The 13,321-nt window shown below is 44.7% G+C and overlaps 1 protein-coding gene across 2 annotated transcripts; it reads right to left on the bottom strand.

The window, feature by feature from the left end:
• Positions 1-470: 470 nt before the first annotated feature.
• LOC124702416 (heat shock 70 kDa protein 4-like) lies at positions 471-2,943 on the bottom strand. 2 transcript variants are annotated; one of them, XM_047234559.1, is made up of 3 exons: positions 2,733-2,943; positions 1,239-2,203; positions 471-848 (listed from the first exon to the last, which is right to left on the bottom strand). In XM_047234559.1, the coding sequence occupies exons 1-3, from the start codon at positions 2,941-2,943 to the stop codon at positions 471-473; spliced, it is 1,554 nt and encodes a 517-aa protein (XP_047090515.1). The 2 variants fall into 2 exon arrangements, with proteins under 2 accessions (XP_047090515.1, XP_047090513.1); XM_047234557.1 differs by having other exon boundaries at positions 471-2,203.
• Between the last annotated feature and the right edge of the window lie 10,378 nt (positions 2,944-13,321).

The following is a 13,321-nucleotide window of genomic DNA, read 5'->3' as shown; positions in this document are numbered from 1 at the left end:
GGGCCTTTTAGCGCGTCTGTTGGAGATGCTCTAAGGGAACACGCGAGACAAACGGCAGTAGTCTGCACCAATCTTAAAGCATTAAATCTAATGGCTAATCAAGTGACTGATACATAATGAAAAATCAGACGCCTGATTTCTAGCAAATACGAATTTTTAGTTATAGGAAGTAGGACCCATAGCGCCAAATATTGCGTGTCCACGGGATCCCCTTTTCTGAAACTAAAAACAAAAATTGTCACATCAGGGTTACTCCGCATGATCGTTTTGTACGAAAATTAGAACATCGCACAACAAATTTAGGGAAACACCAGATTCAATTTAACAAAAAGTTACAACGATTTCTAATGCAAACATCCATGTCCTCTTTCCCATCCAACTACTAGGTTCGACAACTGAACTCGACGACACGACTGACATCAAAGACATTTCAGAACACCCATCGCTTAGCGCAGACACCATGGAACGGCTTAGTCCACCTCCTCGATCTTGGGGCCAGCGCCGCTGCCGCCGGTGGGCGCATCCTCCTCCATGCTCATGCCGGTCATGTCCGGCGCGGCGCCCTGGTACATCCTGGCGATGATGGGGTTGCAGATGCCCTCCAGCTCCTTCATTTTGTCCTCGAACTCCTCGGCCTCCGCGAGCTGGTTGCCGTCCAGCCAGCGAATGGTCTCCTCAACGGAGTCCTCCACCTTCTTCTTGTCGTCGGCCCCGAGCTTGGAGGCAATCTTCTCGTCCTTGATGGTGCTTCGCATGTTGTAGGCGTAGTTCTCCAGCGCGTTCTTGGCGTCCACCTTCTTCTTGTGCTCCTCGTCCTCCGCCTTGTACTTCTCCGCCTCCTGCACCATCTTCTCGATCTCCTCCTTGCTCAGACGCCCCTTGTCGTTGCTGATGGTGATCTTGTTCTTCTGGCCCGTCGTCTTATCCTCCGCAGAGACGTTGAGGATGCCGTTGGCGTCAATGTCGAAGCAGACGGTGATCTGGGGCACGCCGCGGGGCGCCGGAGGGATGCCGGAGAGCTCGAACTTGCCCAGGAGGTTGTTGTCCTTGGTCCTGGCGCGCTCTCCCTCGTACACCTGGATCAGGACGCCCGGCTGGTTGTCCGAGTAGGTGGAGAAGACCTGCTCCTTCTTGGTGGGGATGGTGGTGTTCCTCGGGATGAGCGTCGTCATGACGCCGCCGGCGGTCTCCAGACCCAGGGACAGCGGCGTCACGTCCAGCAGCAGCAGGTCCTGCACCTTCTGGTTGCCCTCGCCGCTCAGGATGGCAGCCTGGACAGCGGCGCCGTACGCGACGGCCTCGTCAGGGTTGATGCTCTTGCACAGCTCCTTGCCGTTGAAGAAGTCCTGGAGCAGCTGCTGCACCTTGGGGATGCGAGTGGATCCGCCGACGAGGACGACGTCGTGCACGGTGCTCTTGTCCATCTTGGCGTCGCGGAGGCACTTCTCCACCGGCTCCATGCACTTGCGGAAGAGGTCCATGTTCAGCTCCTCGAAGCGAGCCCTGGTGATGGTGGTGTAGAAGTCGATGCCCTCGAAGAGCGAGTCGATCTCGATGGTGGTCTGCGCCGTCGACGACAGCGTGCGCTTGGCACGCTCGCAGGCGGTCCTGAGCCGGCGCAGGGCGCGCGGGTTGCCAGTCATGTCCTTCTTGTGCTTGCGCTTGAACTCCTGGACGAAGTGGTTCACCATGCGGTTGTCAAAGTCCTCGCCGCCCAGGTGAGTGTCACCGGCGGTGGCCTTGACCTCAAAGATGCCCTCCTCGATGGTGAGGAGCGACACGTCGAAGGTGCCGCCACCCAGGTCGAAGATGAGCACGTTCTTCTCGCCCGTGCTACTCGCCTTCTTGTCGAGGCCATAGGCGATGGCAGCAGCGGTGGGCTCGTTGATGATGCGCAGTACGTTGAGGCCCGCGATGGCGCCGGCGTCCTTGGTGGCCTGCCTCTGCGAGTCGTTGAAGTAGGCTGGCACGGTGACCACCGCGTTCTTGATGGTGTTGCCCAGGAAGGCCTCGGCGATCTCCCTCATCTTGGTGAGCACCATGGAGGAGATCTCCTCCGCGGCGAACTGCTTCTCCTCGCCCTTGTACTTGACGACGATCATGGGCTTCTCAGCCGGGCCGGCGACCACCTTGAAGGGCCACAGCTTCATGTCGCTCTGCACCGACGGGTCAGAGACCCTCCGACCAATCAACCGCTTGGCATCTGCACCCAGAAACAGAGCAAGGAACAGTGAGTTGGATTGCAACTATTGAAACGAAGAAGACGACCGAACAGTGAGTTGGACAGTAAATGCAAATCTGAACAAGCAATCGAATTTGAATTCACTGTTTCTTCATCAGTAGGAAGGTACATTTGGCTCAACTAGTTCGGATTCCAGAAGGGAAGCAATAGAAAATACAGAAATAACAAGCCTTCTGAAGGAACTGACTTTATCTAATCCTGAAGAACTCAAGTTCAATTCAGAATATGATTGAATCCAAGCAACACTCGACTTTATCTAATCCAACCTAATCATGCCGTGCACATAGGAGAAATAGAACAACTGCCCGTACTAGAACAGACATAGTAGAAACAGAACAACTGTCCGTACTAAACAGATATCTAAAGACAGAGCAAACCGGCGCATATCTACATCGAAAACTAACACGAGCAGCAGGTGCAAAGTTTAACAGAGATCATAGCACAGCGCGAGTCGAAAGGGAGTCGGGGAGGGGGGAGTGCGCATACGTACCGAAGACGGTGTTGGTGGGGTTCATGGCGACCTGGTTCTTGGCCGCATCGCCGATGAGTCGCTCGGTGTCGGTGAAGGCGACGTAGGAGGGCGTGGTGCGGTTGCCCTGGTCGTTGGCGATGATCTCGACGCGGTCGTGCTGCCACACGCCGACGCAGGAGTAGGTCGTCCCGAGGTCGATCCCGATGGCCGGACCCTCGCCCTTCCCCATATCCCCGGACTAGCTCGCCGCGATTTGCTTGCTTCTGGTGGTGGAAGAGAACTCGATTGGAACAGCGCTCTCTTGGCTTTGCTTGGTGCGATCTGTCTGCGTCTGCGTGCTCTCTGAATTCGAATTCAGGATGTGAGATTGTGTGAAGAGGGGCGAGGAGACGGCAGGGGTTTTATGGCGGAGGAGGACGGGTCTGGAATGTTCTGGTCCGGGCCGTCCGATCGAGTGGGGTGTTGTCTGGAATGTTCTCGAGCGGGTGAACCTGGCCGTCGGATCGCGGGTGTTCTGGTAGGGCCCAGAGGGTGCGGGTAGCTTGTGTATCAGTTGGTCTGCTCATACACCCGCGATCAGTTGGTCTGCTTATAGGGAACTCCTGCCCTCTACAAACTTTGTTGTTCTTATAAAAGAGGGTTGTATTCTTATTAGAAATTTATCAAGCACGAGAATAAGGAGGTTAATCACGAAAAGTGACTTCACATGAGTACCATTGCTTCCGGTTTTAGAAAACATATTTCTGAGATTTCAAAATATTGAGCTTAAATATGTATATAGATAGAACTCTTTTGAATGTACTCTAAAAATTTCAGAAGAAAATATGTTGTAATATGTACTACATATAAAAAAGTCAAATTTCTGACAAAAATTGTCCCTATATAGCCATAAAAAAATTCTTTCTGTACCTAAAAGTACAGCATAATTTTTACCGAAACTTCACACTAGTATTCATGGCATATGTATATATTCATGAAATAATTTTTATGATTTTTTGAACCATAAAAATGCAGTTTTCAAATATTTCAAAAATCGGGAGCACTTGTGCTTATGTGCACCAAATCTTCGTCCAGTTAATCATGATAACTTATTTGAATCATCAGTGATTGTGACTTTTGGTCGGAAGCAGATTTGGTGCACATGAGCACCAGTGCTCTCAGTTTTTAAAATATTTAAAAATTGTACATCTACATTTCAAAAAATCGTCACATTTATCCCACAAATACATACACATGTCCTGAATATTCGTGCGAAGTTTCGGTAGAATTTGCATTGTATTTTAAGCTACAGGAAAAAAACAGGGTGGCTACGTATAATGGTAGATATTTGTCAGAACTTTTGTCTTTTTGTATAGCTCAGAATACAACATATTTTTCTCCAAGATTTCTGCCGTACCTTCGAAATGTTTATATATATATAGGTATTTGTTTAAATCCAAAAAAAAAATCAAGAACACTGGTGCTCATATGTCAAAGACATTTTTTTTTTTTACTTTTGGTCTCACTAGTTTAACTAGCTTGTATTACCGATCATCTACCTTACATTTGTACTAGGAAGCGTAGGCCTGGCGGCATGCCCACCCGTGACGACGATACTTTTTAGCATGTGTTATTAGTGTTTTGTTGTAAGTTGTGATCTATATAGATAGTCGGTAGAAGAAATGTAATGTGAATAATGAACAAAGATGGACAGCCCGTCGGTGATGGGCAGCGGCGGATAGATAGTAGCATGAGAGGAGCTGAGGGTCTCTAATCTCATCGGTGAGCAGATTAATGGCCACACACGAAGATGGATGGAGGGCTGCATGAACCAAGCAACATGTGCAACTACTTAAGATTTACGTGTCAGATTTGTTGAGGACATATTTCCTGTATCCTGACATCTTCGAAGAAGAGGAGCCAAGATTGCATAGTTTCACACTAATTTTGTAGGGTCCAAGAATTTCTTTGTTGTTGTTTCTTTGTAAAATCATCAGTGACTAAGCTGCTTCATCTGCATGTTCATTGGAACTGTCACAATGAAGAAAATAAAAATCAAAAGCTACAGAAAAAATAGTTATGTCATTCTAAGAGCATCTCCACCGGCGGTATAGCGGCCCCGATAGCTTTTGGGGGGCTGGGGGCGAAAATGGGCTCGTACCGGCGCGCCCCAAACGGCGCCGGCGATTTTTGGAGCCCAATAGAAGCGTCGGCAACCCCGTGCCGGCCCCTTCGCCAAGGACGTGAATCGGGCGCGCCGGCACCTCCCGTGGGAACCGCCTGTCAGCCACACACCAACAAAATATACATCTTCTCCCCAAAACCCCGTCCCCTCCGTCGCTCATTTCTCCCGCCAGCCGCTCAATCTCCCATCCAGCGTCGAACCCGAAAAACCCTCGCCGCCGCGCCACGCCACCGAAGAGAAGGGCTCCGGCGAAGGCAGCGAAGCCGCCGATGAAGGCGCCGCCGAAGACGCGCACCGTCGTGCCGAAGGAGAAGCCGGCGACCATGTCGCAGGAGGACTGGGAGACGGAGATGGATCGTCGCGCCTTCGTCACGGCCGACCGCAGGAGGCGCCGCATCGCCGCCCTCAACGCAACGAAAGCGGTGGCCTCTGCGGAATCGTGCCTGAGCTTGGGTGGCGGCCTGAATAGCATCTCGAGCTCCCCGTCGGCACCGGGTTACTACGCGGGGTACAACGCGGACGTGTGATACGTCTCCGACGTATCGATAATTTCTTATGTTCCATGCCACATTATTGATGATATCTACATGTTTTATGCATACTTTATGTCATATTTATGCATTTTCCGGCACTAACCTATTAACGAGATGCCGAAGAGCCGGTTGTTGTTTTCTCGTTGTTTTTGGTTTCAGAAATCCTAGTAAGGAAATATTCTCGGAATTGGACGAAATCAACGCCCAGGGGCCTATTTTGCCACGAAGCTTCCAGAAGACCGAAGAGAAGACGAAGTGGGGCCACGGGGCTCTGCCAAACTAGGGCAGCGCGGCCCAGGGGGGCCCGCGCGGCCCTAGCGTGTGGGGCCCCCGTGACCCCTCCGAGGCTGCCCTTCCGCCTACATATAGTCTTCGTCGCGAAACCCCCAGTACCGAGAGCCACGATACGGAAAACCTTCTAGAGACGCCGCCGCCGCCAATCCCATCTCGGGGAATTCAGGAGATCGCCTTCGGCACCCTGCCGGAGAGGGGAATCATCTCCCGGAGGACTCTTCACCGCAATGGTCGCCTCCGGAGTGATGAGTGAGTAGTTCACCCCTGGACTATGGGTCCATAGCAGTAGCTAGATGGTTGTCTTCTCCTTATGTGCTTCATTGTCGGATCTTGTGAGCTGCCTAACATGATCAAGATCATCTATCCGTAATGCTATATGTTGTGTTTGTCGGGATCCGATGGATAGAGAATACTATGTTATGTTGATTATCAATCTATTACCTATGTGTTGTTTATGATCTTGCATGCTCTCCGTTATTAGTAGAGGCTCGGCCAAGTTTTTACTCTTAACTCCAAGAGGGAGTATTTATGCTCGATAGTGGGTTCATGCCTCCATTAAATGCGGGACGAGTGACGGAAAGTTCTAAGGTTGTGGATGTCGCTGTTGCCACTAGGGATAAAACATTGATGCTATGTCCGAGGATGTAGTTATTGATTACATTACGCACCATACTTAATGCAATTGTCCGTTGATTGCAACTTAATACTGGAAGGGGTTCGGATGATAACTCGAAGGTGGACTTTTTAGGCATAGATGCATCGTTGGATAGCGGTCTATGTACTTTGTCGTAATGCCCAATTAAATCTCACAATACTCATCATATCATGTATGTGCATGGTCATGCCCTCTCTATTTGTCAATTGTCCGATTGTAATTTGTTCACCCAACATGCTATTTATCTTATGGGAGAGACACCTCTAGTGAACTGTGGACCCCGGTCCTATTCTTTACATCCGAAATACAAATCTGTTGCTATTGTTCTTTACTTGTTCTTTGCAAACAATATCATCATCCACACTATACATCTAATCCTTTGTTATAGCAAGCCGGTGAGATTGACAACCTCAGCTGTTTCGTTGGGGCAAAGTACTTTGGTTGTGTTGTGCAGGTTCCACGTTGGCGCCGGAATCCCCGGTGTTGCGCCGCACTACATCCCGCCGCCATCAACCTTCAACGTGCTTCTTGGCTCCTCCTGGTTCGATAAACCTTGGTTTCTTTCTGAGGGAAAACTTGCTGCTGTGCGCATCATACCTTCCTCTTGGGGTTCCCAACGAACGTGTGAGTTACACGCCATCAAGCAATATTTTCTTGCGCGATTGTCAGGGAGATCAAGACACGCTGCAAGGGGAGTCTCCACAATCCAATCTCTTTACTTTGTTTTTGTCTTGCTTTATTTTATTTACTACTTTGTTTGCTGCATTATATCAAAACACAAAAAAATTAGTTGCTAGCTTTACTTTATTTACTATCTTGCACTCTATATCAAAAACACAAAAAAAAATTAGTTACTTGCATTTACTTTATCTAGTTTGCCTTATTTACTACTGCTAAAATGGCCACTCCTGAAAATACTAAGTTGTGTGACTTCACAACCACAAATAATGATGATTTCTTATGCACACCTATTGCTCCACCTGCTACTACAGCAGAATTCTTTGAAATTAAACCTGCTTTACTCGAATCTTGTTACGAGAGAGCAATTTTCCGGTGTTAGTTACGATGATGCTGCTGCCCATCTCAATAATTTTGTTGAATTGTGTGAAATGCAAAAGTATACAGATGTAGATGGTGACATTATAAAATTAAAATTGTTTCCTTTCTCCTTAAGAGGAAGAGCTAAAGATTGGTTGCTATCTCTGCCTAAGAATAGTATTGATTCATGGACTAAATGCAAGGATGCTTTTATTGGTAGATATTATCCCCCTGCTAAAATTATATCTTTGAGGAGTAGCATAATGAATTTAAAGCAATGAGATAATGAACATGTTGCTCAAGCATGGGAGAGAATGAAATCTTTGGTAAAAAATTGCCCAACCCATGGACTGACTACTTGGATGATCATCCAAACCTTTTATGCAGGACTGAACTTTTCTTCGCGGAACCTATTGGATTCAGTTGCTGGAGGTACCTTTATGTCCATCACTCTTGGTGAAGCAACAAAGCTTCTTGATAATATGATGATTAATTACTCTGAATGGCACACGGAAAGAGCTCCACAAGGTAAGAAGGTAAATTCTGTCGAAGAAACCTCTTCCTTGAGTGATAAGATTGATGCTATTATGTCTATGCTTGTGAATGATAGGACTAATGTTGATCCTAATAATGTTCCTTTAGCTTCATTGGTTGCCCAAGAAGAACATGTTGATGTGAATTTCATTAAAAATAATAATTTCAACAACAATGCTTATAGGAACAATTCTAGTAACAACTATAGGCCATATCCTTCTGCTAATGGTAACGGTTATGGTAATTCTTATGGGAATTCTTACAACAATAATAGGAATACACCCCCTGGACTTGAAGCTATGCTTAAAGAATTTATTAGTACACAAACTGCTTTTAATAAATCCGTTGAGGAAAAGCTCAATAAAATTGATATTCTCGCTTCTAAGGTTGATAGTCTTGCCTACGATGTTGATCTTTTGAAATCGAAAGTTATGCCTAATAAGGATATTGAAAATAAAATTGTTACTACAGCAAATGCCATCCAAGTTAGAATTAATGAGAATATAAGATTGATGGCCGAATTGCATGCTAGGTGGGAAAGAGAAGAAAATGAAAAACTAGCTAAAGAGAATAATGTAGCTAAAGTTTGGACTATTACCACCACTAGCAATGCTAATGTTCCACATGTTGCTGCACCTCCTACTAATAATGGTAAAATAATTGGTGTTGGCAATGTTTCCACTCCTAGTGTAAAGCGTGCAAAATTGCCTGAAACTGCTAAAACTGCTGAAACTGCCTGTGATAAAACTGCTGAAATTTTTTCCAACATTGGGGATGATGATCCCATTGCTTTAGATTATAATGGTTTGGATTTTGATGATTGCCACATCTCTGAAGTTATAAAGTTCTTACAAAAACTTGCTAAGATTCCTAATGCTAGTGCTATAAATTTGGCCTTTACAAAACATATTACAAATGCTCTCATAAAAGCTAGAGAGGAGAAACTAAAACTTGAAACTTCTATTCCTAGGAAGCTAGAGGATGGTTGGGAGCCCATCATTAAGATGAAGGTCAATGACTTTGATTGTAATGCTTTATGTGATCTTGGTGTTATGCCTAAGAAAATTTATGATATGCTTGACTTGCCACCATTGAAAAATTGTTATTTGGATGTTAATCTTGTTGATAATGCTACAAAGAAACCTTTGGGGAGAGTTGATAATGTTCGCATTACCGTTAACAATAACCTCGTCCCCGTTGATTTTGTTGTCTTGGATATTGAATGCAATGCATCTTGTCCCATTATATTGGGAAGACCTTTTCTTCGAACTGTTGGAGCTATCATTGATATGAAGGAAGGTAATATTAAATATCAATTTCCTCTCAAGAAAGGTATGGAACACTTCCCTAAAAAGATAATGAAGTTACCCTTTGATTCGATTATTAGAACAAGTTATGATGTTGATACTTCGTCTCTTGATAATACTTGATATACACTTTCTGCGCCTAGCTGAAAGGCGTTAAAGAAAAGCGCTTATGGGAGACAACCCATGTTTTTACTACAGTACTTTTATTTTATATTTGAGTCTTGGAAGTTGTTTACTACTGTAGCAACCTCTCCTTATCTTAGTTTTGTGCATTGTTGTGCCAAGTAAAGTCTTTGATAGTAAGGTTCATACTAGATTTGGATTACTGCGTAGAAACAGATTTATTTGCTGTCACGAATTTCGACCTGCCTCTCTGTAGGTAGCTCAGAAAAATATGCCAATTTACGTGCGTGATCCTCAGATATGTACGCAACTTTTATTCTATTTGGGAATTTTCATTTGAGCAAGTCTGGTGCCTCAATAAAATTCGTCTTTACGGACTGTTCTGTTTTGACAGATTCTGCCTTTTATTTCGCATTGCCTCTTTTGCTATGATGGATGAATTTCTGTGTTCTATTAATGTCCAGTAGCTTTGTGCAATGTCCAGAAGTGTTAAGAATGATTATGTCACATCTGAACATGTAAATTTTTATCATGCACTAACCCTCTAATGAGTTGTTTCGAGTTTGGTGTGGAGGAAGTTTTCAAGGATCAAGAGAGGGAGATGATACAATATGATCAAGGAGAGTGAAAGCTCTAAGCTTGGGGATGCCCCGGTGGTTCACCCCTGCATATTTTAAGAAGACTCAAGCGTCTAAGCTTGGGGATGCCCAAGGCATCCCCTTCTTCATCGACAACATTATCAAGTTCCTCCCCTGAAACTATATTTTTATTCCATCACATCTTATGTGCTTTGCTTGGAGCGTCGTTTTGTTTTTGTTTTTTGTTTTTGTTTGAATAAAATGGATCCTAGCATTCATTGTGTGGGAGAGAGACACGCTCCGCTGTTGCATATGGACAAATATGTCCTTAGGCTTTACTCATAGTATTCATGGCGAAGGTTGAATCTTCTTCGTTAAATTGTTATATGGTTGGAATCGGGAAATGCTACATGTAGTAATTCTAAAATGTCTTGAATAATTTGATACTTGGCAATTGTTGTGCTCATGTTTAAGCTCTTGCATCATATACTTTGCACCTATTAATGAAGAAACACGAAGATCTTGCTAAAATTTGGTTTGCATATTTGGTCTCTCTAAAGTCTAGATAATTTCTAGTATTGAGTTTGAACAACAAGGAAGACGGTGTAGAGTCTTATAATGTTTACAATATGTCTTTTATGTGAGTTTTGCTGCACCGGTTCATCCTTGTGTTTGTTTCAAATAACCTTGCTAGCCTAAACCTTGTATCGAGAGGGAATACTTCTCATGCATCCAAAATCCTTGAGCCAACCACTATGCCATTTGTGTCCACCATACCCACCTACTACATGGTATTTGTCCGCCATTCCAAAGTAAATTGCTTGAGTGCTACCTTTAAAATTTTCATTCTTTACCTTTGCAATATATAGCTCATGGGACAAATAGCCTAAAAACTATTGTGGTATTGAATATGTACTTATGCACTTTATCTCTTATTAAGTTGCTTGTTGTGCGATAACCATGTTCCTGGGGACGCCATCAACTACTCTTTGTTGAATATCATGTGAGTTGCTATGCATGTCCGTCTTGTCCGAAGTAAGGGAGATTTACCACTCATTTAATGGTTAGAGCATGCATATTGTTAGAGAAGAACATTGGGCCGCTAACTAAAGCCATGAATCATGGTGGAAGTTTCAGTTTTGGACATACATCCTCAATCTCATATGAGAACATTAATTATTGCTACATGCTCATGCATCAAAGAGGAGTCCATTATCTGTTATCTATGTTGTCCCGGTATGGATGTCTAAGTTGAGAATAATCAAAAGCGAGAAATCCAAATGCGAGCTTTCTCCTTAGACCTTTGTACAGGCGGCATAGAGGTACCCCTTTGTGACACTTGCTTGAAACATGTGTATTGCGATAATCCCGGTAATCCGAGCTAATTAGGACAAGGTGCGGGCACTATTAGTATACTATGCATGAGGCTTGCAACTTGTAAGATATAATTTACATGATACATATGCTTTATTACTACCGTTGACGAAATTGTTTCATATTTTCAAACCAAAGCTCTAGCACAAATATAGCAATCGATGCTTTCCTCTTTGAAGGACCTTTCTTTTACTTTTATGTTGAGTCAGTTCACCTATATCTCTCTACCTCAAGAAGCAAACACTTGTGTGAACTGTGCATTGATTCCTACATACTTGCATATTGCACTTGTTATATTACTTTACATTGACAATATCATTGAGATATACATGTTATAAGTTGAAAGCAACCGCTGAAACTTAATCTTCCTTTGTGTTGCTTCAATACCTTTACTTTGATTTATTGCTTTATGAGTTAACTCTTATGCAAGACTTATTGATGCTTGTCTTGAAAGTACTATTCATGAAAAGTCTTTGCTTTATGATTCAGTTGTTTACTCATGTCATTACCATTGTTTTGATCGCTGCATTCATTACATATGCTTACAATAGTATGATCAAGGTTATGATGGCATGTCACTCCGAAATTATCTTTGTTATCGTTTACTCGCTCGGGACGGCAGGAACTAAGCTTAGGGATGCTGATACGTCTCCGACGTATCGATAATTTCTTATGTTCCATGCCACATTATTGATGATATCTACATGTTTTATGCATACTTTATGTCATATTTATGCATTTTCCGGCACTAACCTATTAACGAGATGCCGAAGAGCCGATTCTTGTTTTCGCAGTTTTTGGTTTCAGAAATCCTAGTAAGGAAATATTCTCGGAATTGGACGAAATCAACGCCCGGGGGCCTATTTTGCCACGAAGCTTCCAGAAGACCGAAGAGAAGACGAAGTGGGGCCACGGGGCGCTGCCAAACTAGGGCAGCGCGGCCCAGGGGGGGCCCGCGCGGCCCTAGCGTGTGGGACCCCCGTGACCCCTCCGAGGCTGCCCTTCCGCCTACATATAGTCTTCGTCGCGAAACCCCCAGTACCGAGAGCCACGATACGGAAAACCTTCTAGAGACGCCGCCGCCGCCAATCCCATCTCGGGGGATTCAGGAGATCGCCTTCGGCACCTCGCCGGAGAGGGGAATCATCTCCCGGAGGACTCTTCACCGCAATGGTCGCCTCCGGAGTGATGAGTGAGTAGTTCACCCCTGGACTATGGGTCCATAGCAGTAGCTAGATGGTTGTCTTCTCCTTATGTGCTTCATTGTCGGATCTTGTGAGCTGCCTAACATGATCAAGATCATCTAACTGTAATGCTATATGTTGTGTTTGTCGGGATCCGATGGATAGAGAATACTATGTTATGTTGATTATCAATCTATTACCTATGTGTTGTTTATGATCTTGCATGCTCTCCGTTATTAGTAGAGGCTCGGCCAAGTTTTTACTCTTAACTCCAAGAGGGAGTATTTATGCTCGATAGTGGGTTCATGCCTCCATTAAATGCGGGACGAGTGACGGAAAGTTCTAAGGTTGTGGATGTCTGTTGCCACTAGGGATAAAACATTGATGCTATGTCCGAGGATGTAGTTATTGATTACATTACGCACCATACTTAATGCAATTGTCACGTTGTTTGCAACTTAATACTGGAAGGGGTTCGGATGATAACCTGAAGGTGGACTTTTTAGACATAGATGCATGCTGGATAGCGGTCTATGTACTTTGTCGTAATGCCCAATTAAATCTCACAGTATTCATCATATCATGTATGTGCATGGTCATGCCCTCTCTATTTGTCAATTGCCCGACTGTAATTTGTTCACCCAACATGCTATTTATCTTATGGGAGAGACACCTCTAGTGAACTGTGGACCCCGGTCCTATTCTTTACATCTGAAATACAAATCTGCTGCTATTGTTCTTTACTATTCTTTGCAAACAAATATCATCATCCACACTATACATCTAATCCTTTGTTACAGCAAGCCGGTGAGATTGACAACCT

This window comes from Lolium rigidum, chromosome 3 (assembly GCF_022539505.1).
Source record: "Lolium rigidum isolate FL_2022 chromosome 3, APGP_CSIRO_Lrig_0.1, whole genome shotgun sequence".
In the NCBI taxonomy this organism is placed as follows: domain Eukaryota; kingdom Viridiplantae; phylum Streptophyta; class Magnoliopsida; order Poales; family Poaceae; genus Lolium; species Lolium rigidum.
The sequence above is the reverse complement of the archived record's forward strand: the minus strand, read 5'-3'. Positions and strand labels throughout refer to the sequence as shown.